The sequence below is a fragment of the Podarcis melisellensis genome, assembly GCF_964234715.1.
Source record: "Podarcis melisellensis genome assembly, chromosome: 12".
Taxonomy (NCBI): Eukaryota; Metazoa; Chordata; class Lepidosauria; order Squamata; family Lacertidae; genus Podarcis; species Podarcis melisellensis.
The window spans coordinates 13657958-13680781 of NC_138544.1; the positions used below are offsets into that span (position 1 = coordinate 13657958).

Genomic DNA, 22824 nt, shown 5'->3' on the forward strand with positions numbered 1-22824 from the left:
AAGATAATGATTGAAAGAATGGGCTTAACTGTGGCTGGAACATACATTCCATGTTTGTTCTGCCAATAAATAATAAATTACAATGGTTGCAGCCTTGTACACACTAGCAACATTCGTTAATACTATTACGGGTTTGTGGGTGCCAGGTTTCTAATGCCTATAATCCTAACAAGTGGATCGCCTAGCAGGGTAGACCATTAAGAGAACCAAGGAAAAAGGGGGGCTCTGTGCCAGATGACAAATGAGTGGCACCCCTTCTCTCTCTCAGATAGTTTGAAGGCAGAGTTTGCTGTTTTCTGAGCAAGAAGCTGGGGGGAGTGTTCAAAACTCTCATTGTTCTAGGCGCATTTTGCGACAAGGAATTACAGCGGTACCTCGGGTTAAGTACTTAATTCGTTCCGGAGGTCTGTTCTTAACCTGAAACTGTTCTTAACCTGAAGCACCACTTTAGCTAATGGGGCCTCCTGCTGCCGCCGCGCCGCCGGAGCACGATTTCTGTTCTCATCCTGAAGCAAGGTTCTTAACCTGAAGTACTATTTCTGAGTTAGCGGAGTGTGTAACCTGAAGCATATGTAACCTGAGGTACATTAGCGCGAGCAGTTTCTGAGCTCTGGGCACCCAAGATTTCAGATTAAAACTGCAGAATGGAAGGAAAGGAGGGCCTTTTTCTGCCTTCCCAAGTCCAGCTGAAGACTGGAGAAGAGACCCACTTAAGAATATTAGGGGGGGTTGGCCAGGGAAGGACTGGACCATGTGAAAAACGAACAAAATATTTTAGCTGCAGTTTATTCATTTTCAGCTTTGTTTTATTGTTATAAACAAAAGTGTGCCTAGACATTCCATTGTTGCACCCATAACTTAGGTTTAAAGTGCCGTTTAGCTCCTAGCTTTCATATCTCGGTTTCTAACACTGACCCAGAGGCAGGAGTTGTGGCTGTGCGTGGGCTGGCAGTCAGGTATCGGATCAAGTAAACAGGAATTAGAGCCTAGGGGCAGGAGATGCAGTAATGGGCACGCTGGAGGTAAGAGAACAGGCTGGACAGGTGAAGGGCAAGGCAGGTGCAAGATAAATTCTGTGTTGCGATTTCTTGGAACAAATTTCTCAGACTTGAAGGGCAGGGGTGGCAAGGTGTTAGAAGAAATTGCATGCTTGAAGCTAAAAACAGTAAAGCAGGGAGAGATGTGTTGAGGTTTATAACAGCAGACATTTCTCCTATGTTCGCTGCATTGAACTTTATTAAAACGCCAGGTCTTTTAATGTCAAAATCCATCAGAACTTATGAAAGATGGTCAACCCTTGCAAACTGCTCAATACCTGTGTGCGTGCCTTTGGTACTTTCGGGTAAAACTTCACAAAGCATATATGAAGATTTATGGCAACCTGATTCATCAACCCACTGTAATCCTGAATCTTTCTGCTTCTGACAGCTGCTAGTCACTATTTATGCTCTCATGTTTGGCAAGGATAAACTAGGTTTGGAGCTACCTGGCCTTTCCTTTTGGATTGGAATCCTGGTGGGGTTGTCAGATGAGATGGGGTATCCCTTTCCTATCCTGTCTTCCCTAAGATCACGGGTAGCCAACGTGGCGATTTCCATATGTTGTTGGGACAGAACTCCCATCAACACCAGATAACGGAAACTGTAGTCTTCCAAAATCTAGAGGACTTCTACCCCTGATTTGTCATGCTCGTCACAAGCTGGTTTTCTTCTGTCATATGCTTTGCTGCTACATCTGTGCCCAAAAGTGTTTTGTGTGTGTGATGGAAATTGTCCCAAGAACTTTTCAGAGTTGCTTGCAATTGTTGTGTTCGTCTTTATCAGGAAAGGAAAGCCTGCATATATATTTGAGCAGGATCCCTTGTCTAGTGAGGTTTCATTTTAGTTGTGCAGACATCAGCTTCATTTTTTCCACTGAGACAGATTCACAGAGGGCGCTAAACGTCCTCGTGGTTTTCAAGCACAGTCCTGCAGGCAGCTTTGTTCTCTTGACAAATCGGAGCAGGATTAAACCAGGTGGTTGCTGGGTTTTTTCCTCCTTCCTTCCATTATTTGCAATTCAGTGCATGGGAAATTCATTTGTTCAAAGCCTCAGTCTGATTAATCAGGCAGGTTTCTTAATAACAGCAGTAATGTTTGATTCAAGGGCAGCAATTATTCTGTGAAACAAAATATCGCTGAGTAGTACATAACAGATGGGAAAAATAAACAAGCATGTTTGCACACTGAGCACACTCATAATTTGCTTATATATTGAAGGAGATACTTGCTTTTTTTTCTCACAACACAGTTTTATCATCTGGACATGACAAGATCAATTCAGACATGCGCATATACCACATATGTTATGGATTACAGCTCGGGCTGCAACCCTAACTCAATTTACCTTGGAGTAAGCTCCACTGAATTCAATCGGACTTCTGAGTAGACATGGTTAGGCTGGAGCTGTTAATTTCTTATCCCTTCCTTTCCTTGGCTATCTGATGGTGTGCATATGAGCTGACTCAGTTGGAAATCTGTTAAATAGCGATTGCATTTCTGCAGAATTTGATAAAAATGCATCAATCATAATGAACATGCACATGGAATCAGCCCATTGCAATATATGGCATTGTCAATGCAATATACTCTTAGTGTTGGTCCCAGCACTGGCCCAATACATTTTGGCACCTGAGGCGAACCACAATATGGTGTCTTCCCCAGGGAAGAAGGGATGAGTGAAGATTTGCATCAGGAACAAGGCAAAGCGGGGATCAAGCCAACCTTACTTGATGGTTGAACTGAGAATCAAAGGGTGTCATGGGGGCAAGGAAGGGGCCCGCTCTGAATCGTGTTAGGTATTGATAACCCCCTCCTCCACAAATTTGTCTAATCCTGTTTTAAAGCCATCCAGGTTTGTGGCCATCCACAGTTTGACTATGTTGCCTGAATAAGTACTTTCTTTTATCTATCCTGAATATTCCAACTTTGTTTCATTGGATATCTATGAGTTCTACTATCATGAGACAGAAAAACTGTTCTCTAGCCACTAGGGAATCAAGCATGTAGACAGAATGTGAGGGAAACACAGGGCTTTCTTGCTATAGACAGAATGCATTCAGAACATTTTGTCTGATGCTTTGTACTTGGCAAAATGTCATGTCCATAAAAATAAAAGTACAAGGGAATATGGGAACTAGCCAAAAGAATAACGAGAACATAGGTGACCTAGTCGTTCAAATCTCTGTTCAGCTTTGCACAAGTAACGTTCACAGTTCCCTAGTATGTAAAATGTGGATATTTCAGTACAATCCTGTACCTGTCTACCCGGAAGTAAGTCCCACTGACTTTAAGGGGACTCAAATTCATGTGTGACTATAGAATTGCAGCCGTAATGACCTGCCATACATGTTTCTTTTCAGAAAAACCTATAGAGCACTTTTTCTAATTAAAGTTCCTGTAGAAATATTAGGTAAACAGAAAACAGATTAAGGGCTGTCATACTGAGAGCTTAGTTTGGCATATTCAAGTCTTGTTTGGGCAAATGAAAATTCTCTGTTTTATTTGTGATTTGCGCTTTGTTTTAACCTAGTTTTTAGGGAAAATATTAAATTGTATTTTTGCTGGGCTTACATAAAGCACATGGAGATCTTTTTACTGAACTGAGGATTATAATATTTTTATTATAAATAAAAACATATATTTGTGCTGACAGCAAGCCCTGGTGGGAGCAGCTGTACTGCAGTTCCCATTTTGGGCAGGGAACAATCTATTTGTTCCTTTGCATCCATGTCTCTACCTACCCCACACCTGAAGTCACATATCAATGACATCAGCTGTAGGGCAGGTGAGCAGTTTGGGGGAAATGGCCTCATAGGCCAAATTGGGGCCTGTGCCAGTCCTAACTTGGTCCATAGGCTCGAGGGTCCCTGCTTGTGCTTTAAGGAATGAAAGCTTTACTAATTACTATAAACTGAAGCAGTGTGAATTATAATTTCTGACCTTGGGTCAGGGGGCATGACTCGGGTGGTCTCTGGGCAGCATATGCCCCAGGCACTTCCAAAAGAGACACTAATGTCTCTTCACACTCCTTGAACAATATGTGTTGCTCCTGGTTGGTGTCAGGCAATGGCACTCACCTGAGAGGTGCAGGAGCTGAGCTCCAGCTGGGAAAAAAACACCCTGCCCTTTTGGATTTGGAAGTCAGTACAACTAATTCTGCACCCACAAAAATGCTGTTTATGGATAGGAAAACGCAAGGGAATGAAGCATTACTTGCATGTGCATAAAAGCGGTGCCTTGTTAGTGCAGTGGTTCTCAAACTTTGTTCTCTGGGCAAAACTTTTGGAATATTATTTATTTATGTATTTATTTAATTTAGATACCGTCCTAAACCCTGGGGGGGGTGTCTCAGGGCAGTTCACAGAATAAAATCAAGATATAAGACCACAAAATGCATAATAAAAATAAAAACAACAACCCAACAGCCCCCCCAAAAAAAACACATTTTAAAAGGGCATAGGATGTAAATCAGATCATTATTTATTTATTGAATTTATATAATAAAAATCTGCTTGCGCCACACCAATTTTTTAATTATTATTATTGTTAAGAAATACATTGGAAAACAGGAACAACTCCTGGCATTGTCCTGGGACTGTCTACAGTTATCCCTTGATGCTCTTGCTCTCAATTTGAAAAAAATACCTATCCATATTCGGAGTGACGCCAGACATGTTTACACTACACCGACATGTTTAAACGTTTCTTTGGTTGTCTTTGAATATTCCTGCCACACTTGTCACCCCCTCCCGCCGCACCAGGGTGATTTGCCACCCTTGGAAAACCACTGAGTTAAGTGTCAGCGGCCACTGACAGCGAGCCAGGCACCCGCTATTCAGCCCGGACTACCTCGCAGGGTTGTTTTGAAGGCAGAAGCGCCACCCATGCTGCTGCTACTGATAGTATTTCGGGACGGGCACTGAGAACCGTTTTCCGTGCTGGCTCCCAGTAAATCAACCGAGGCTGGAGGCTGCAAGCAGTGGCGTAGCGTGGGGGGTGCAGGGGGGGCCGGCCGCACAGGGCGCAACATCTGGGGGTTAGGGGGCGCAAATCCACGGGTTAGGGGGCGCAAATTACTTGCCTTGCCCCGGGTGCTGACAACCCACGCTACCCACTGGCTGCAAGCGCTGGGAGGGAGAGCAGGGCGGTTTGAGTCCCGCTCCAGCTCCAGCGCTGACTAACCCGGGTCTCCCTCGCTCTCTCTTTCAACCACGTTGCAAAGACCTGCTCGCAACTCCTCCCCGCCGGCCTGGGCTCCTCCTCCTCCCGCCGCCTCCTCCTCTAGCCTGGCACGGGAAGGCGAGGGGTTGTCGAGCGAGCGAGAAAGGGAAGAGGAGGAGGAGGAGGCCGAAGTGCCTCGGCGGCCCGAAAAGAGCGGCGCCTCGGAAGGGAGGAAGGAAAGCTCGCGGTTGCGCGGAGAGCAAGGGCGAGCGGCGGCGGCGGCGCCACGGCCCTTGGCGAAGGAGAAGCAGCGCGCCGTCCTCCCCGCTAGCGCAGCCGCGAGAACTTTTTCGTCGGTGGCGGGGAAGGAAGGCGAGCAGCTCGTCTCCCCCCACAGAGTCCGCCCTCGGGTGAGTGAGTCAGGCGGAGAAGCGCCGCAGCAAAGGCTTGGCGCTGCCCGCTGCCTGCGCGCAAACTAGCAAGCGAGCAGAACTTCCGTGCGTAAAAAGTTTGCGCGTAAAGTTTGCGCTGCTCCAAGTGGCCTCTTTCCCCCCAGAGGGAGCGGGAAGGAGGGGGACATTCTTGAGGAAGGCGGGGTGGCGAGGAGAGAAATCTCCTTTCCCAAGTTTGGGTGGGCGGCGAAGGAGTGGCGAAGGTTTCCCCTCTGCTTTGGCGGGGCCGGAATCTGGAAAGCGCGCGTTTCCTTCCTTCCTTCCTTCACAGTGGATAGGAACCTGCGCGCCGCTTCCCCGAAGCTGCTCCTGTTTCCTCTGGTTGGAGGGCTTTTCCTGTTTACTCCACGCGCGGCGACCCCGTGGGAACCCCAGAGTCTCGCAAGGTTGGAAAGGACCCCCCGGTCCCACCCCTAGGATCATCTAGTCTAACCCCCTGCAATGCAGGAATCTCAACTAAAAGCATCCACGAGAGATCCTCTGTTTAGAAACTTCCTTGCACCACCCTGACCTGACCCCAAAAAACACATGCTGACCCACAGTTTGTCTGCCCCCAAGGTTAGCCCAAGAGGTCATCTCTGGCGGTAGCAGGGGAGAGAATGCGTGAGTTTTGGTGAGATTTGTGCTAAAACACACCCCTTTGTCCTCTATTTATTATTTCAGTATTTTCCACCAAAGTGAATAAAAGCCGGGGAAGCCTGAAGAAACATTTCTGTCCGATTAAAAGCACAAAGAATTGGATCTTGCCATTTTTTGGGGGGGATACCCTCTGCACTTAAAGTTATCTTTTATAACCTGAGGAAGAGGAAACGTTTTAAGAACAGGTTTGGGGACCTGTGTTATTATTGTTTTTCTACTTTTTCTCATTAAAAAAACATTAATTACGTTTTACATGGGATGTTTTGGATGCCTTAAGTAGCCCCATTGGTTGCTAAGTGGAAATCTTGAGCTGACTTGAGCAGTTAAAATACCATCGCTTTGGTTTTTCCATCCTGCTTGTTTGTAGGCACAAGTGAATCTTTACAAAATGGACAAATACGATGACCTGGGTCTGGAGGCGAGTAAATTCATAGAAGATCTCAATATGTATGAAGCTTCCAAAGATGGGCTCTTTCGAGTAGACAAAGCGGTTGGGAACAACCCAGAATTTGAAGAAACGAGGAGGGTTTTTGCTACCAAAATGGCCAAAATTCACCTTCAGAAACAGCGAGAACAAGAGGAATTGGTGAACTCAGCCACGGGGGCTCCAAATGGCGGGGCTGGTTTTGGCCTTCAGCATCTGCTCCCAGGCCATCCTGTGGCTAGAAGCACTGCAGGAACAAATAAACTGCATTCAGGAGAAAATATAGCAAAGCCCCCTCTGGCTACACCGTCAACCGTGTGTGCAGGCCATCAACTTGCCTTCCCAAACCAGCCCCAAGCGCATGCTGATGGAGAGCGAACAAAGTTATACCAGGATGACAAGAGGTCCAGCGATGATTACAGTGGATACAGTGAAAGTCTCCAGGGTTCTGACGTTTCTGGAGGACATAGTTATCAGAGAGCAGGTCAGCTGAACCCATGTACTCCTAAGACATCTTTTAGTTCTCTTTCTCACGAGGAGCCCAATAACAGTGATAACCGGGCAAGCCTTCAAAGTTGGGGTAGAGATGCTGGCAAGTTTCCTAGCCTGAAATCCAGCATGGGCCCCCATTTATGGTCCAACGTTAATCATGACGAGTTGTTGCAGAGAAGTCCTACGAAACTTCAGGCAGATCTCCATTCATACCAGCAGCCACGGAACTCCTACAGGTCTTCAGAAAGCGGGTATGGAAGTCAGGAAAGCAGTGGCGAAGGCCCGGGGCTTAGCCAAAGCTATGAGCCGAATCCAGGTTGCCCGAGATCATCGTCTTTCTCTAAGGCCTGTACCCCGTTGTCCTCTTCTACTGGGTTTGGTGATGAGTTGCCTGTGGAATATTCACAGCAGAGGTCTCCATCGTTCTCTGGACGCTCTTCCAATCGATCTGATGATTTTAACCCAAACTGTGGCGTGGAATTGTGGGCTTCTGGTACTCCAAACAAAAGCAATGGCAATATTCAGTCGAGGCATAGTGACAGTACTCAGCCTTCAGCTTCCGGCCTCCTTCCTGCTCCCCTACCTCCAAGTGTAGATTATCAACAAACTAACACTCATCCGAAACCGACAGGTCATTTTGTAGTCCACGGTCAAAATCACAGGCTCAATTGTGCTGGGTCTGGCATGAGTCCCGAGCAGAATTCCATCTGCTCAACATCTCATGGGCCAATGATTTCTGATGTTCCGAAATCTCCTTTTAAAGAGGGCACCGCCACTCTGCGGCATGACTCTGGTCACCACGAAACCACCGCTTCTGCAAAAATAAAGCTACCCTGCCAGACACTCCTTCCTCAGCAGGAACAGGGTCCATCCACAGCTGAATTAAAATTAGAAGCTCTTACCCAGCGCCTGGAACAGGAGATGGATGTTTGTCCAAAGGCTGACTACTTTGGTAGGTATATGCGTTTTTACACTTAACAGCGCATTGGATTTTTATTTATACGTTCATTGATAAATGCTACAGTATTTTGCACCTGCAGGCATATTTCCTGTGTTGTTCTTTTCAGTGTCAGGAATCATGGGGAGCAGCTAATACTTTTCAAATTATGTTTACCGAAAGCTACAATTTTAATATAAAAACTTCAGTAGAAAATGATAAGCTAGGGAAAAAGGGAATGGAAAGCGTATTTTAGAAGCAAGTTGATATACCAATTTTAATGTCTCAGTGGCTGCAGTTAATTTATGCTGTGTGTCGGATTATAGCTATTATTATTTTAATCACTGGCTTTAAAATAATCTGATGGGGAAATTGATTAAATAGTGTTTCGTTCTCGCCCCGAAAAGGCTGACTAGGTTTGTCCAAAGCAGTTGCCGGTTTGGGTGACAACCTGGAAAAATGCTGTGTGAAAGAAGCTGGCCAGTTGTAAGTGGCCTTTAGTTCCATGGAAGTGAATTAAGGATCATGACACCAAGGCCACATAAGATTGTATCTTGTACGATACTGTATTGCTTTTAAGCTGTATTCTGTTTAGGCAACCAAGCTCATCACCCAGTGAACCCAAAAGTACTAGGATTTAAGAAGAATTGTTGGGAAATTGTCCCTCGTCGGCAACTAACTTCTGGGTTGATGGGGCGAGGAGTCAAGTCTCATCCCTGCCACTCTGTTACCAAGGAAAGTGGCTACCTCTCATGTGTCCCATTCTCTGGAAGAGGTGGGGTGATATAGAACAATAGAAATGGGTCAGCATGTAAACTGAGAATGCTCCCCAGAGAGGGTGCCCTTTTGAACGAACCCGAGACTTTGTGTATGGGGCAGCCAGCTGGGCCAAAAAGGATTCTGTGGGGCACTTTCACGATGCATGTCCCTTGCCTTGTTCTTTTGCAGCTTCTCACATGCAAGAGGACTTACTTGCTCCCTTGCCAGTAGACCAGCTGAGTGTGCCCAGTTAGATTCAGTGCCCAGGCTGCCACCTGTTGAACCACAGGTTAAAGAAGTAATTGAGCCGTTGGCTCGCCTTACTTAGTCGTCCTTCTTGGTTTTCTTGGTTTTCTACTAGCAGGTGTTCAGCATATTTGGTGTTTTCTCATTAGGGCGCGTTCTTGAGGAGGCTTTAAATCTGTTATCATGGTATGCTCATTATGCAATTCTGACAGTAGTAGCTTATGTGTTTTTCCATTTACTTCTTTGCCAGGTGGGGCACTGACCTTTAGAGAAGCTGAACAGCAGGCCTGTAGCTTAATGAGTAGAGGTTACCCATATGATTGCAAACGGTGCTGGCTTTATTGAAAACGGGAGATAATTTTGCCACCAATTATGCATGCCTCTTTTACTTTTCCAGTGGTAGATGGTAGGGCTAGGTGTCCCAATTATAACAGCATCAGTACAGTGAATCCATCGCTCTTCTATCTTACTTGATTCTTATATTTAAAATGCTTCCAAGAGCGTGCAGATAAGAGAACGTCACATTGCTACTTACATTTTTTTTCTAGCCTTACGGTTGCTGTCACTTAACAGGGATATGGTAGGCCAGGGCAGTGGCATAGCGAGGGCTGCCACTACCCGGGGACCGTGCGGAGGGATGGGTAGGAGGGTGCACATTCAACTGCCTAACGGTGTTTGTGTCACCCAGGAGATTGCAGCCACAGAGGTAAGAAAAGAAGAGTTATTCTATTATCTGCAGAGGTCTCTGACTGCTTTGCATGGAGAAGCCGTTTTCAGTGGAGCCCAGCAATGGAAGCGTACAGCTGTGTTGAGATTTTGTGTTGAAATTTTGCGCCCCAGCAATTTTTGCACCCTGTGCCCTCCACACTACTGGGCCAGGGTAGCCAACATGTCCTCCAGATGTTGGACTACAGGCCCTATCAAGCCCAGCTACCATGGCCAGTGGTCACAGATGATGGAAGATGTAATCCAACAACTCTGGTTTCTGAAAGCATGTAATTCCTGCCCTATAATTGCCAGGAAGGTTCAACAAATCATTTTCTTGAGCATAAGAATAGCCTTCTTGGGTCGGCCCAAGGTTTGTCATCGTCTCTAGTATTCTGTGGCAAGCTGGATGTCTCTAGCAGTTCATAAGAGGACCATGACAGTAGAAGTCTTTCCCTGTGGTCTCCAGCTGTAGACCTGTGTGGTTAACGCCACATGATAGATGCAGAGGCCAATCAGTGAGCTTGAGATTTAAATTTAGGATTTCCCTGCTCATAGGTTAATGTTCATAACCATTATGCTACACCAGCTTTCTTTTGCTGATGGACTTTAAAAAATGTTTTTTAGTATTAAGACAAAATAGTTCTTATCACAGGAAGATGCTAAATTGTAATTGGGAGGTTTGTGGGGCTGCACAGTTTAGCTCTTGTCTAGGTAAAATTGAAACTAGGGCATACCAGATTAGGCAAGGACTGTGATTTAATATTCTTAGTTATTTCCTAGAAATTTCTGCCTTAACCCGAAAGCCTAAATTCACAGAGGACAGCCACATTAATGTTAGGCTAGGCCCCAATTCACACAGTTGCTTTTGGATTTTACTTTTTCATTCAGTTGCTCATCTGTGCTGAGGTTTGGTTGTTTTTTTGGGGGGGCAGCAAGCTGAAAAATTGTCCTGAGCACAAGATGCAGTTGTTTCAGACAGTCTTCTTTCTAATCATGGGCATGATGCAATAATCTGCGCAGAATAAGAATCACCTGGCGTCAAGAAGTGATCATGTGAGCTGTATTTTGGATTTTGCTTTTCTGAGGAGTGAAGCTACACGTTGTGCGAAAACCAGTCAGGCTGAATGACAGTGTATAAATGTGCTCCAGAGAAATAGACGTGTACCAATATAGCGCGTCTAAACTTGGGGAGTGAGTTTTGACTTCTGCCCTTCACTAAATAGCATTGCGCGCGGTATACTTTGATCTCCCTGAAAGCATGTAATGAAACACAATAGTAATTTTGGCAACAGAAGGTCTAGACAGTGGGTGTGTAAGATTATTTTAATTAATGTACTTGTGGGAACGAGGAAAGCTGAGGCTACTTCGAGTCCCCTTGGAATCCAGTAATAGACCCCCACCACCTCAGGAAAAGCCTGAGAAGGATGTAGGGGGCAGCGCCACTGACGAAATATTAGAGAATGTATATAGTTGACTCCAGGCCTCTTCCAACATAAGGCTTTGCTCTATAGGACTATTTTCAGAACGATTCTGCCAAAGGAAAGAGCATGGGAAACATTCTTTTGGAATTGAAATCCTCTTTGTGTTTGTTTTTTTCGGGAGCTGCAAAGAATGCAATATCTTGATCGCACTCTCTCTCTCTCTTTTTTCTTCCCTGGTGCTGGGTGGGGAATCCACATACATTTAATTTCTGGAAGAATATTTTCTGTGGCTAGGTTCCAGACATGAATGGCAGGACTCTTTGCATCCGTAGAAGTCTTTTGATCCAGAGAAGGAATGCCAGTGGCGGAGTAGTCGATGTCCACTCATTTTCCCCACCCCTGTGCCCCCTAAAAATGTGCAACCTCAAAGGCAGTGCTGGAGGCTGCAGGTGGGAGTGGCAAAAATGGCCTTTCTGCTCTGCCCTTCTCGTGCTTTCCTGAGCAGAACTCCACTAAGGGGATGCTACTGCTGGGGACGGGGTCTGGATCCAACCCAATGTGTACTTTTCTGGTCTACTAATTCTAAACGCACACCCATGAAGAAAATGTAACGTATGCATGACATATGCATGGAATACACTGGCAGTGGCGCAGCGTGGGGGGTGCAGGGGGGGCCGGCTGCACCGGGCGCAACATCTGGGGGTTAGGGCTAGGGGCGCAAATCCACGGGTTAGGGGGCGCAAATTACTTGTCTTGCCCCGGGTGCTGACAACCCACGCTATGCCACTGTACACTGGGAAATTCATCACTGTAGAGTATTGTGTCCCCACCCCTTTAATCTCCTGATAGTTAGTTAAGTGTAAGTGGCAGAATTGGTTTTGAACACGATAGGAGCATTGAGTTATCCAGAGCTTTGCTGTATGCCATGTGGGAATTTTCAGAGCAAGCCTAGTCTACTCATTCTACAAGTGCAAGTGTGTGTGCAGCAATTGCATCCTAGTTTGTGAAAATCAGGAAATGGAAACATGAGTGGTTTGAAAGTCGTAGCTGAAATGATTTAACAACAACAACAATTTATTTACAGTGGCAGAGGAAGGGGGTGCGGGGGGTGTGATCCACCCTGGGTGTCAACACTGGGGTGTGTGTGACAAAATGACAAAAATGTGAGTTTAAAAAAATAATGTAAAAAATTGGGCTCACGAAACCTTTTAGTTCAATCAACACGCGTAACTAAACGTGGCTGGCACTGGGCGCCACACCGCGGGGGCTGGCACTTACCGCAGGGCCTGCAGCATGCCTGAGCCACGCATCTCTCCTGGGAGTGACATGGTGGCTTGGGCACCTGCAGGCTCTACGCTGCCTGAAACGGCAGTGTTGGACTTGCGCCTGCCCACCGCCTCTCCCTCAGCCTCCCTACAGCTGAGATGGAGGTAGCAGAGAGGCTCCACGTCCCATGGGCAGCTCACTCCGCCCCCGGCTGCAGGTTGCGCACACCGCAGTCGGGCGCTCAAGCGGCTAGCTACGCCGCTGATTATTTATACCCCGCCCATCTGGCTGGGTTTCCCAAGCTACTTTGGGCAGCTCCCAACAGAACATTAAAAACATGATAAAACATCAAACATTAAAAACTTCCCTAAACAGGGCTGTCTTCAGATGGCTTCTAAAAGTCAGATACAGCGGTACCTCATGTTACAGACACTTCAAGTTACAGATGTTTCAGGTTACAGACTCCACTAATGTTTTTATTTGTTGCATTTCTGTACCAATTCCTATTTTGAAGAATAAAATTCAAAGCGGTTTGCAACACATTAAAGCATTAAAAAATCCCAATCCAGAATAAAACTAATTCAAGCTTCAAAAAAATAAAAAAATAAAAATTCAGATCCTTCTGTAAGTGACATTTTGCCTTCCACAATTGCCAACCAGAGATTGCCATGTGGTTGCAATTGGACTCGCACCAATCACAAAATGTGCCTGCACCTGGCTAATTTCGAACACTGGCCCTGCCTATTCTTAGCCAATCTTAAAGGTAAAGGTACCCCTGCCCGTACGGGCCAGTCGTGTCCGACTCTGGGGTTGTGCGCCCATCTCACTTAAGAGGCCGGGAGCCAGCGCTGTCCCAAGACACTTCCGGGTCACGTGGCCAGCACGACGAAGCTGCTCTGGCGAGCCAGCACCAGCGCAGCGCACGGAAACGCCGTTTACCTTCCCGCTAGAAAGCAGTACCTATTTATCTAGCTAATCTTACCTTTGTTTAAACCAGGGGTGCCCCAACTTTTTTTTCCAAAGAGGGCCAGATTTGATGAAGTGTACATTTGTGAGGGCCGACCAAAGTTGCTGAGCTTTTTTAAGGATTTTACCCCAGGACATATACTGCCACGGGGGCTGAATTAAATCAACTGGTGGGCCGGATTAGGCCCCCCCCAACAGACTTTGGACATGCCTGGTTTACACAGAATGGTACAGCATGAGGTATGTAGAGTATGCTTTTACTTTTGGCTTAAATCTGAGAGCATATAATATGCATTTCTGCATTTTGTGTACATACAACAAAGTAGAAACCAACAATTTGGTTCACTTTAACCCGTTGATGACCTGTGAAGCCTCCAGATGTGTTGGGACTCCAATTCAGCATAATAACCAACGTTCAGGGATGATAAGAGTTGAAGCCCAATAGTGAAAAATCTTACATTAGCAAGAGTTTAATGAGGAGGCTACCACGATTGTCAGACACACCCAAGCAGACATTTCAACCTTGTTAGTAACTCAGAATGACTAGAGTTCGCTTAATTTATTATTATTTTTTAAATGATGGGAGACAGTTCTTTTTGCAAGTTTTCTTGAGCGCTTCAGAAAGCTGAAATAAAGTTGTTGATTTTGTTAGCGTTGTGGCTGGGACTGTTGTCATTTTGAATCATTTCAGAGGATCGAGTTTCCATTACTGACAGCTCCTAAGCTTCTGATGCGTGGGCCTCATGAGGTGGGGTTTTTCCCCGGTGACAACATTTCTTGTGATTTATGATGAAGAAACCAAGTCTGATAAGAGCCGAGGCATATTTTCACAAGGCATGTTTTCAGTCCTGCTCTGCTCCAAAGATTCCTTGTTCAGAAGCTGAGATGCAAGTCAGGCATTTACTTTCCACATGATGCTAAAGGCGAACAGAGGCATCTTTGTGCGGGGACAAATTGCCCTACAACTAGAAAACCAAAGTGAAAATTATGAGTTGCTGCTGTTTTCCTCTTCAGACATTGTGGCCATTCCACCAGGGCTCTGAAGAGCCTGAATGTATGAACTGCCCGTCCATTCAGATGCAGAGGTTGTGTTCTGCCATGTAAACAAGTATTGCGGGTTGCACAGAATACTAGTACAGATGTGCATGTCTTGCTTCCAGCTGCTGTTATGATGCGTTACAGAGTACTATAACCTCGATGCAAGAAGAGACTCATACTGACACACAATATTTTTGCGCACACGTGTGAACTGTCAGAAGTAAGTGTAGGACACAAAGATTCCTAGTTTTTAGAAGCTGTGTGCATTTTGCACCAAATCGTTCTCTGCTGGATTTCCTTGGTCAGGGGTTGCCCTTTTTAAAAGAAATAGCTTGTTTCTTTTATTCACCTTGACCACGACACTATTGTTCATACTACTATTACAGTAGTACCTCGGGTTACATATGCTTCAGATTACAGACTCCGCTAACCCAGAAAATAGTACCTTGAGTTAAGAACTTTGCTTCAGGATGAGAACAGAAATCACGCAGCGGCAGCAGCGGGAGGCCTCATTAGCTAAAGTGGTACCTCAGGATTCATGTGAAGAAAAGACCTCCAGAACGAATTAAGTTCTTAACCCGAGGTACCACTGTAAAAGTATTTAAGAGAAAAACCTCCTCACAACAGCTTCCATTGTTCAGCATACAGTATAAATAATGATAATCTTCAAAAAGCGATGTGGCCCTATTACTCAAAATTAGTATAAGAACCAGCACTAACACTAAAAGCACATCAAGGCTGGCAAGAACACTAAGAGCTGATCAATAATTGTCGCTACAACCATTTCATAAGTTCAACAATCTGAGCAAGCATCCTGTTTAGGAGAATGCAGAAGTTCTTTATTTATTATTAATATTTATTATTATTTATTATTGGTTTGGGACGCGGGTGGCGCTGTGGGTAAAACCTCAATGCCTAGGACTTGCCAGTCGTATGGTCGGTGGTTCGAATCCCCGCGGCAGGGGTGAGCTCCCGTCTTTCGGTCCCAGCTCCTGCCCACCTAGCAGTTTGAAAGCACCCTTAAGTGCAAGTAGATAAATAGGGACCGCTTTCTAGCGGGAAGGTAAATGGCGTTTCCGTGTGCTGCGCTGGTGCTGGCTCGCCAGAGCAGCTTCGTCACGCTGGCCACGTGACCCGGAAATGTCTGCGGACAGCGCTGGCTCCCGGCCTCTTAAGCGAGATGAGCGCACAACCCTAGAGTCGGATACGACTGGCCCGTACGGGCAGGGGTATCTTTACCTTTACCTTTTTATTACAGTGGTGCCCCGCAAGACGAATGCCTCGCAAGACGAAAAACCCGCAAGACGAAAGGGTTTTTCGGTTTTTGAGTCGCTTCGCTAGACGAATTTCCCTATGGGCTGGACCTCTTCTGAAGGCTGGCGGGGGGCAAAAGTCTTTGTCCCCCCCTGCCTGCCTTCCCGGGGGCTTTTAAATCACCCTGGGACAGCGGAGAATGTCCCGGGTTTTTTAAAATGCTGGCGGGCGGCAGCGAAGGCTTCGCTGCCGCCCACCAGCATTTTAAAAAACCTCGGGACAGCGGAGAAGTCCTCTGCTGTCCTGGGGTTTTTTTAAAATACTGGGGGTGGGAAGAAAAGCCCTTGTCCGCCCCCCCCCCCCCAGCCTTCAGAAGAGGTCGGGGGACAGACTGTCTTCGGACCTGGTCTGAAGGCGGTTTCCATAGGAACGCATTGATTGATTTTCAATGCATTCCTATGGGAAACCGTGCTTCGCAAGACGAAAAACTCGCAAGACTAAAGAACTTGCGGAACGAATTAATTTCGTCTTGCGAGGCACCACTGTATTGGTTTTTCACAATTTTATGCATTTTAACTTAACCATTTCAAACATTAAAATAAAAGGTTCTTTTGAACCTTTGGACCTCCTTCCATGGGTTCCATATTTAAGATTAAATTTACTGTATCTTTTACCATTGTCCATCTGTTGTATGGCTATAGTTACCGTAGTTAATTCCACATTACAAGTGTCATTACATCCCTGCCAATGATTTTAACTGTTTACAGTGGTCTTTTAAATAAATTAAGAACTTACTCCAGTCTTTTTAAAATACTTGATTTTCCTGGTTTCAGATCTTCCCCATCAGTTCCGCCATCAGTTCCGCCTGCAATTTATTATTTTGTTGGTACTTCTCCTTCCTTCCATTTCTGGGCTAGCAGCAAAGAATGCAGACGTTCTTAAAGGCTTTCACTGATGGGGCAAAACATCCCCCAAATATAGAGTCATCGCCGAAAATGCCCTCTCCCTAAGCCTGCCAGTCCGGCTGTTTTCACAGATGGGCATGTGAGTAGGGCATTGGATGTATGATGGACAGGAGTTGTTTTTTAATTATTGTAATTTTGTAATACAGAAAATATTTGGAACAGATATGATCTAAGAAGGGAGAGAATTAAATGAAAATTACACAAAACAAAAAAAGGACCATATGAAATAAAAGTTCAGAAAGGTTTATGGAGAACTGGAGAACTACACATGATTACACTATGTATTGTACTTCCTTATACAGCGGTACCTTGGGTTAAGAACTTAATTCGTTCTGGAAGTCTGTTCTTAACCTGAAACTGTTCTTAACCTGAAGCACCACTTAAGCTAATGGGGCCTCCCGCTTCCACCGTGCCGCCGGAGCACGATTTCTGTTCTCATCCTGAAGCAAAGTTCTTAACCCGAGGTAATATTTCTGGGTTAGCGGAGTCTGTAACCTGAAGCACATGTAACCTGAAGCATCTGTAACCCAAGGTACCACTGTAATAGCATGCAAAATAATGATGTCCTCTCAAAACGAATGGGCTCAAAAATTAAATGCCCTTGTATTGTTCATACTTCAGTTTGGAAGGAGGGAGAATACACAGTGTTGGTGATAGAGGTGAGCAATTGAACACAACTTGTTAGCCGTTGTGGAGCATCAGATACTGCTCTGAGCCAGTCTCAAATTTAAACGTGCTCAAGAGCAGGATTTCATTGAACTTGTTTTTATTTTATTTTTTAAAAAAACATATACTCCTGCTGTTGGCAGCTCAACTGTGGTCAGCACAAACTCTGAGGCCTTGTGTTGCTGCAACCCTCTACTAGCAGGGTGCAGTTTATTTTTGGTGCAGATAGGTTGGGAAGTGTGCATTCCTCATGAGAATGAGGTGTGGTCTGTGGATGATGAGAAATCCATGCAAGGGTTAGTTGAAAAGAGCCCATTGTGAGTTCCTGACCAAAGGCATTGATGTAGAGAAACGGTTGCACTGACGCCCTGAAAAGATGAAGAGGTCTGGTGGTGTATGAAAAAAAGTTGTGCTTCGTTGCATTCTGAATTTGTGAGCTCACTGTGTGGCTCATGATGACTATGCTTTAATCCGTTTAGTCGTTTTAGAAATGGTTGCCCTTCAGAAACGAATAGGTTCAGTCTTTAATTTATTTTTTTTAATCTCTGCATTACAGAGGATTATTCCCCTGCCTATATATGATGGGGGTTAATTAAAAAGAAAGATGGCCCACAAACTTAATTTTCATGGTGGGACAACGATTTATAAATAGCCAACTTGTATCAAAAGTAATTTTAACCATAATTACAATTAAGCCTATTGTGTTTTGTTCAACAGAACAGGTGTGAAATGAAAAAGGATTGAGGTTAGGCAGGGTTTGCTGTCAGCTATAGGGATGCAGGGACGTGGGTGGTGATGTGGGTTAAACCACAGAGCCTACGACTTGCCGGTCAGAAGGTCGGCGGTTCGAATCCCCGCGGCGGGGTGACCTCCCGTTGCTCAGTCCCTGCTCCTGCCAACCTAGCAGTTCAAAAGCACGTCAAAGTGCAAGTAGATAAATACCTTCTCCAGCGGGAAGGTAAACGGCGTTTCCGTGCGCTGCTCTGGTTCACCAGAAGTGGCTTAGTCATGCTGGCCACATGACCCGGAAGCTGTACACTGGCTCCCTCGGCCAAGAAAGTGAGATGAGCACCACAACCCCAGAGTTGGTCACGACTGGACCTAATGGTCAGGGGTCCCTTTACCTTTACCTATAGGCACAGAATAGTTGAAAGCAGGGTGTTTATGCTAGATAACTGCTTTAGAAGCTAGCTTGAAGTCATTATGCAGTCTAATAGAGAATACATAATTGCTACTCATGTTGCTGCTCATGTTTAAATAGCCTCACCTACATTTGGCTTCTGAGGTTTAAATAACTCTGACATAGGAGCAGAGGTTCTGGGTTTTTTTTTGAGTTGTGTGAATGGAAACAGCTTGGTGGTAAAGAAGAAGATTTGCTGCTGAATTAATATACCATGCCAACATTCTTTCGGTGCTCAGTCACTTTTGCAGAGATGCTCTGACTATGTGAGGCAGCGAGGAAGGTATGTTCCCTCTCACATGCTTAATGTATGAGGCAGCCTTGCAGTAGTGAAGGCATCTGTGCTGAAGATTCCTCTATTAGGATGGGCCACAGCTGGAGAATTGGCCAGAGAGACAAGACAGCAGACAGTAGATGGGATGGGGAGAGCATGTCTAATATTGCTGACCATATCTGTCTTGTGCAGGAATTTAAATTGGCATGATGTCATTGGCTGCGATTAAAGGCATTTGTGTTATCACTTAAGTAGAGTAAGGGCCAAGATGCAGCTGGTGGACATGCCAACCAATACCTGCCCTGGCTCCCACATGGGAATACAGGGTATTCAACCTCCCAGATCAAGTATTCCCAGTGACTTTAATCACTACTGTGGTACCTCGGGTTACAGATGCTTCAGGTTACAAGCGCTTCAGGTTACAGACTCCGCTAACCCAGAAATAGTACCCAGGGTTAAGAACTTTGCTTCAGGATAAGAACAGAAATTGGGCAGTGGCAGCAGCAGCGGGAGGCCCCATTAGCTAAAGTGGTACCTCAGGTTAAGAACAGTTTCAGGTTAAGAATGGACCTCCAGAATGCATTAAGTTCTTAACCCCGAGGTACCACTGTACACAGTTTAAGGATAGATCAAGTTGCAGATTACATGCTTCGGGAGTTCAAAGCAGAGCTCTAAGGTTAGGCACAAAACAAGACATTGTCTCAAAACCTGACATGGCCCCTTTTGCTGTCATTTTGAAGAGCACTGTCATTTGCTAGTTTTGCTTCCTGGATGATGGGTCTGAAAAAGCCAAGGCTTGTTAGGAGCCCCATATTCCCCTTCACAGGGCTACAGTTTCCAGAGGGGAAGTCTGGGAACTGTAGCTCTGTGAGGGAAATGGGAATCTCTCAGCATCCTTAAACAAAATACACTTCCCAGCATGCTTTGAGGGAAAGCCGTGGCAGTTTAAAACGGTGCAAAACTGCTTTAAATCAAGGAATCGGTTATATAGAACTGTAGAGTTGGATAGGGACCCTGAGGGTCATCTAGTCTAGGCCCCTACAAGGCAGGAATATGCCTGCAACCATGGCGTCATCTGCATCATACTCTAACCAACTGAGCCATCCAGTAAATCCAGTAAATAGTGCAGATGGGGGTTTTCGGTCTCAGGTATTTTCTCTGGAGAATGGTGTGGGTTTTGTTGTTGAAGTTGACGGTATCCCCCGAGGCCTCTGAAGCACTACTTCTGCATTTAAGAAAAATCACTCTAACCTTTCTGGGTAAAATTCCCCGTTTGATGGTTGACTTCATAATCTTGTGACACCAGTTTTAATGACTCCATTATATTGCATTGTTTGGATAAAAGTAGCAGATAGTCGCCCTCCGCCCCCAGTAAAAGGTAAAGGACCCGTGACAGTTAAGTCCAGTTGCAGACGACTCTGGGATCGCGGTGTTCATCTCGCTTTACAGGCCGAGGGAGACGGCGTTTGTCCGCAGACAGTTTTTATGGGTCATGTGGCCAGCATGACTAAGCCGCTTCTGGCGAAACCAGAGCAGTGCACGGAAACGCTGTTTACCTTCCCACCGGAGTGGTACCTATTTATCTACTTGCACTTTGATGTGCTTTTGAACTGCTAGGTTGGCAGGAGCAGGGACCGAGCAACGGGAGCTCACCCCATCGTGGGGATTCAAACTGCCAACCTTCTGATCGGCAAGCCCAAGAGGCTCAGTGGTTTAGACCACAGTGCCACCTGCGTCCCTCCCCCACTGGTAGTGCTATTCAAAACCCTAGCGAGCCTTATTTCTGTTATCAGAATAAATTTGTTTTCAGATAAAACGGGCACACGGTGTTTGGACAAAGCTGTATGCATCTAATGGAATTGCAAAATATGGCATGCACTTTCACTTTGTCGCTGTGGTGGGACAAAACTAGAGATAGATAGATCAGTTTATTTCCAGTCCATGACAATTTTGCATATATTAATTTTATTTCCACATTTATCTGCATTTTAAAAAAGGCTTTCAGATATTTGTATTTAAAGATGTATTTTTGTCCTGAAATGCACATTTAAAAATGCATTTTGGTACTCACTGAGAACTGTATCACAAATTTCTGATGCATACAAAATCTGAAGAATAATTATATTCCAATCTGCATATTAGTCTGGGAGGTATGGATGAGGCCACTGCTTCAAAATGCTCATAAATTAAATTCCTCATGCATCTTTACTCAGAAGCTGGTGTTCATGTTGTTTTATGAAGTGCCTAATCATACTTGGTGCTGTAAGCATCTAAAAATAAATAGTCCTGCCTGTAGGCTTACAGTCTAATCAAGGACAAGGCACGTTGAGAAGTAAAGGAAAGAGAAGGTGGAAGAAGAGTCAGATTTGAAGAAAAGTCAAAATAAACACATGTCAAAGGACACGCTTGATTGTAGGAAAATCAGGTGTTGGGTGAGAGGGTATTCTGATGGCAGGAATCTGCAATGGACAAAGAAATGCAAGCAAGAGTATAAAGTCAGGTTGCTCATCATAAAGCTTAGATTCTGAGAAGAAGCATATAAAAATGGGAAAGAATAGGTTATATAGGAAAATGCTATAGTAGAATTAAGGAGTGCTAGTAGAATTGAGGAGTGCTAGTAGAATTAAGGCCTGTTCTACACAGAGATGCTATTTTTCTTTCCCGTTTGGTTGCAAAGGATGATATATTGCCTACTGTAAAAGGTATAATAATTTGACTCTTACAGTACATAAAAAATAAACGTTGCTCTCAGCTTGAAGTAGTTCTTTCAGGCCATATTCCAAGTTGCATGATTGATCTGCGTATTTCACAAGAGCAGATTTCCTGCACGCTGCTAATCCTGAGATTGCACGGCACGGCTTCCTCCTCAAATCTTGGTCGGCCTTCTTTCACTTGGCTGATGTAAACAATGGTGAGATGGCTGGTTTCCCCCCTACTCTTTATTGGGGAAATTGGGGGGTGGACTCTAGTGTATGACAGAATACACAGCTGTCTTCTGTCTGCCACTTAACTGTTTAATTTGAAAACCCTCGTAACAAGCGATACAGTCGAGTTGCATCACACGCACATTTAACTTTCAGTAATTCAGGTATACACTCTTGGCTGCAGCTGTATCCTAGTCTTCTGCCTATGACTCTCTCTGCCTGCCTCTTTTCTCCTCTGGTCTCTTGATTGCTCGCATATGGAGAGGAGGCGAGGCAGCGGAAACACAGGGGCTTTCCCCTAGCTGCCAGGTAAAAAGAAAGGTAATTTTGGTTATATGCAATTTTTGCATATACGTTCTGTTTCTGGAATGTAACCTGCACATGTGACTAGACTGTAATTGTAGTTGTTCAAGAAAAATATGCAATTAAATATACCACTGCAAAGTGCCCCAGATTTTGGTACTTCTTAGGAACGGATGGGACGCGGGTGGCGCTGTGGGTTAAACCACAGAGCCTAGGACTTGCCGAGCAGAAGGTCGGCAGTTCGAATCCCCGCGACAGGGTGAGCTCCCGTTGCTCGGTCCCTGCTCCTGCCAACCTAGCAGTTCGAAAGCATGTCAAAAGTGCAAGTATATAAATAGGTACCACTCCGGCGGGAAGGTAAACTGCGTTTCCATGCGCTGCTCTGGTTCACCAGAAGCGGCTTAGTGATGCTGGCCACATGACCTGGAAGCTGTACGCCGTCTCCCTCGGCCAATAAAGAGAGATGAACGCTGCAACCCCAGAGTCGGTCACGACTGGACCTAACGGTTAGGGGTACCTTTACCTTTACCTAGGAACGGATTGATGATAAATCTGGCACAGTGGAAATCCTGAACATCCCAAGGGAGCCATGATGACAGCCCAGTGGGATTTGGCATATTTCTTTTCTTCCTTAATGGACTTACAGTGGTACCTCAGGTTAAAGACGCTTCAGGTTACAGACGCTTCAGTTTACAGACTCCGCTAACCC

At 45.4% G+C, this 22824-nt stretch overlaps 1 protein-coding gene and 1 long non-coding RNA gene across 4 annotated transcripts in view; one reads left to right on the top strand and one right to left on the bottom strand.

Annotated features, from left to right (window-relative positions):
- The first annotated feature begins 5297 nt into the window (after positions 1-5297).
- LIMD1 (LIM domain containing 1) overlaps positions 5298-22824 on the top strand; it is a 42227-nt gene continuing 24700 nt past the window's right edge. The window contains exons 1-3 of one of the 3 annotated variants that reach the window (XM_081882966.1): positions 5298-5611; positions 6317-6477; positions 6660-8160. In XM_081882966.1, the coding sequence (XP_081739092.1) occupies positions 6681-8160 (1480 nt within the window). In that variant the 5' untranslated portion in view covers positions 5298-5611; positions 6317-6477; positions 6660-6680. Of the gene's footprint in view, positions 5612-6316; positions 8161-22824 lie in introns of all 3 variants that reach the window. The other 2 variants (XM_081882967.1, XM_081882965.1) reach the window with 2 other exon arrangements.
- LOC309353662 lies at positions 17553-18700 on the bottom strand. The gene is made up of 2 exons (XR_014161986.1): positions 18565-18700; positions 17553-18201 (listed from the first exon to the last, which is right to left on the bottom strand). It is a non-coding gene; the product is annotated as an uncharacterized lncRNA (long non-coding RNA).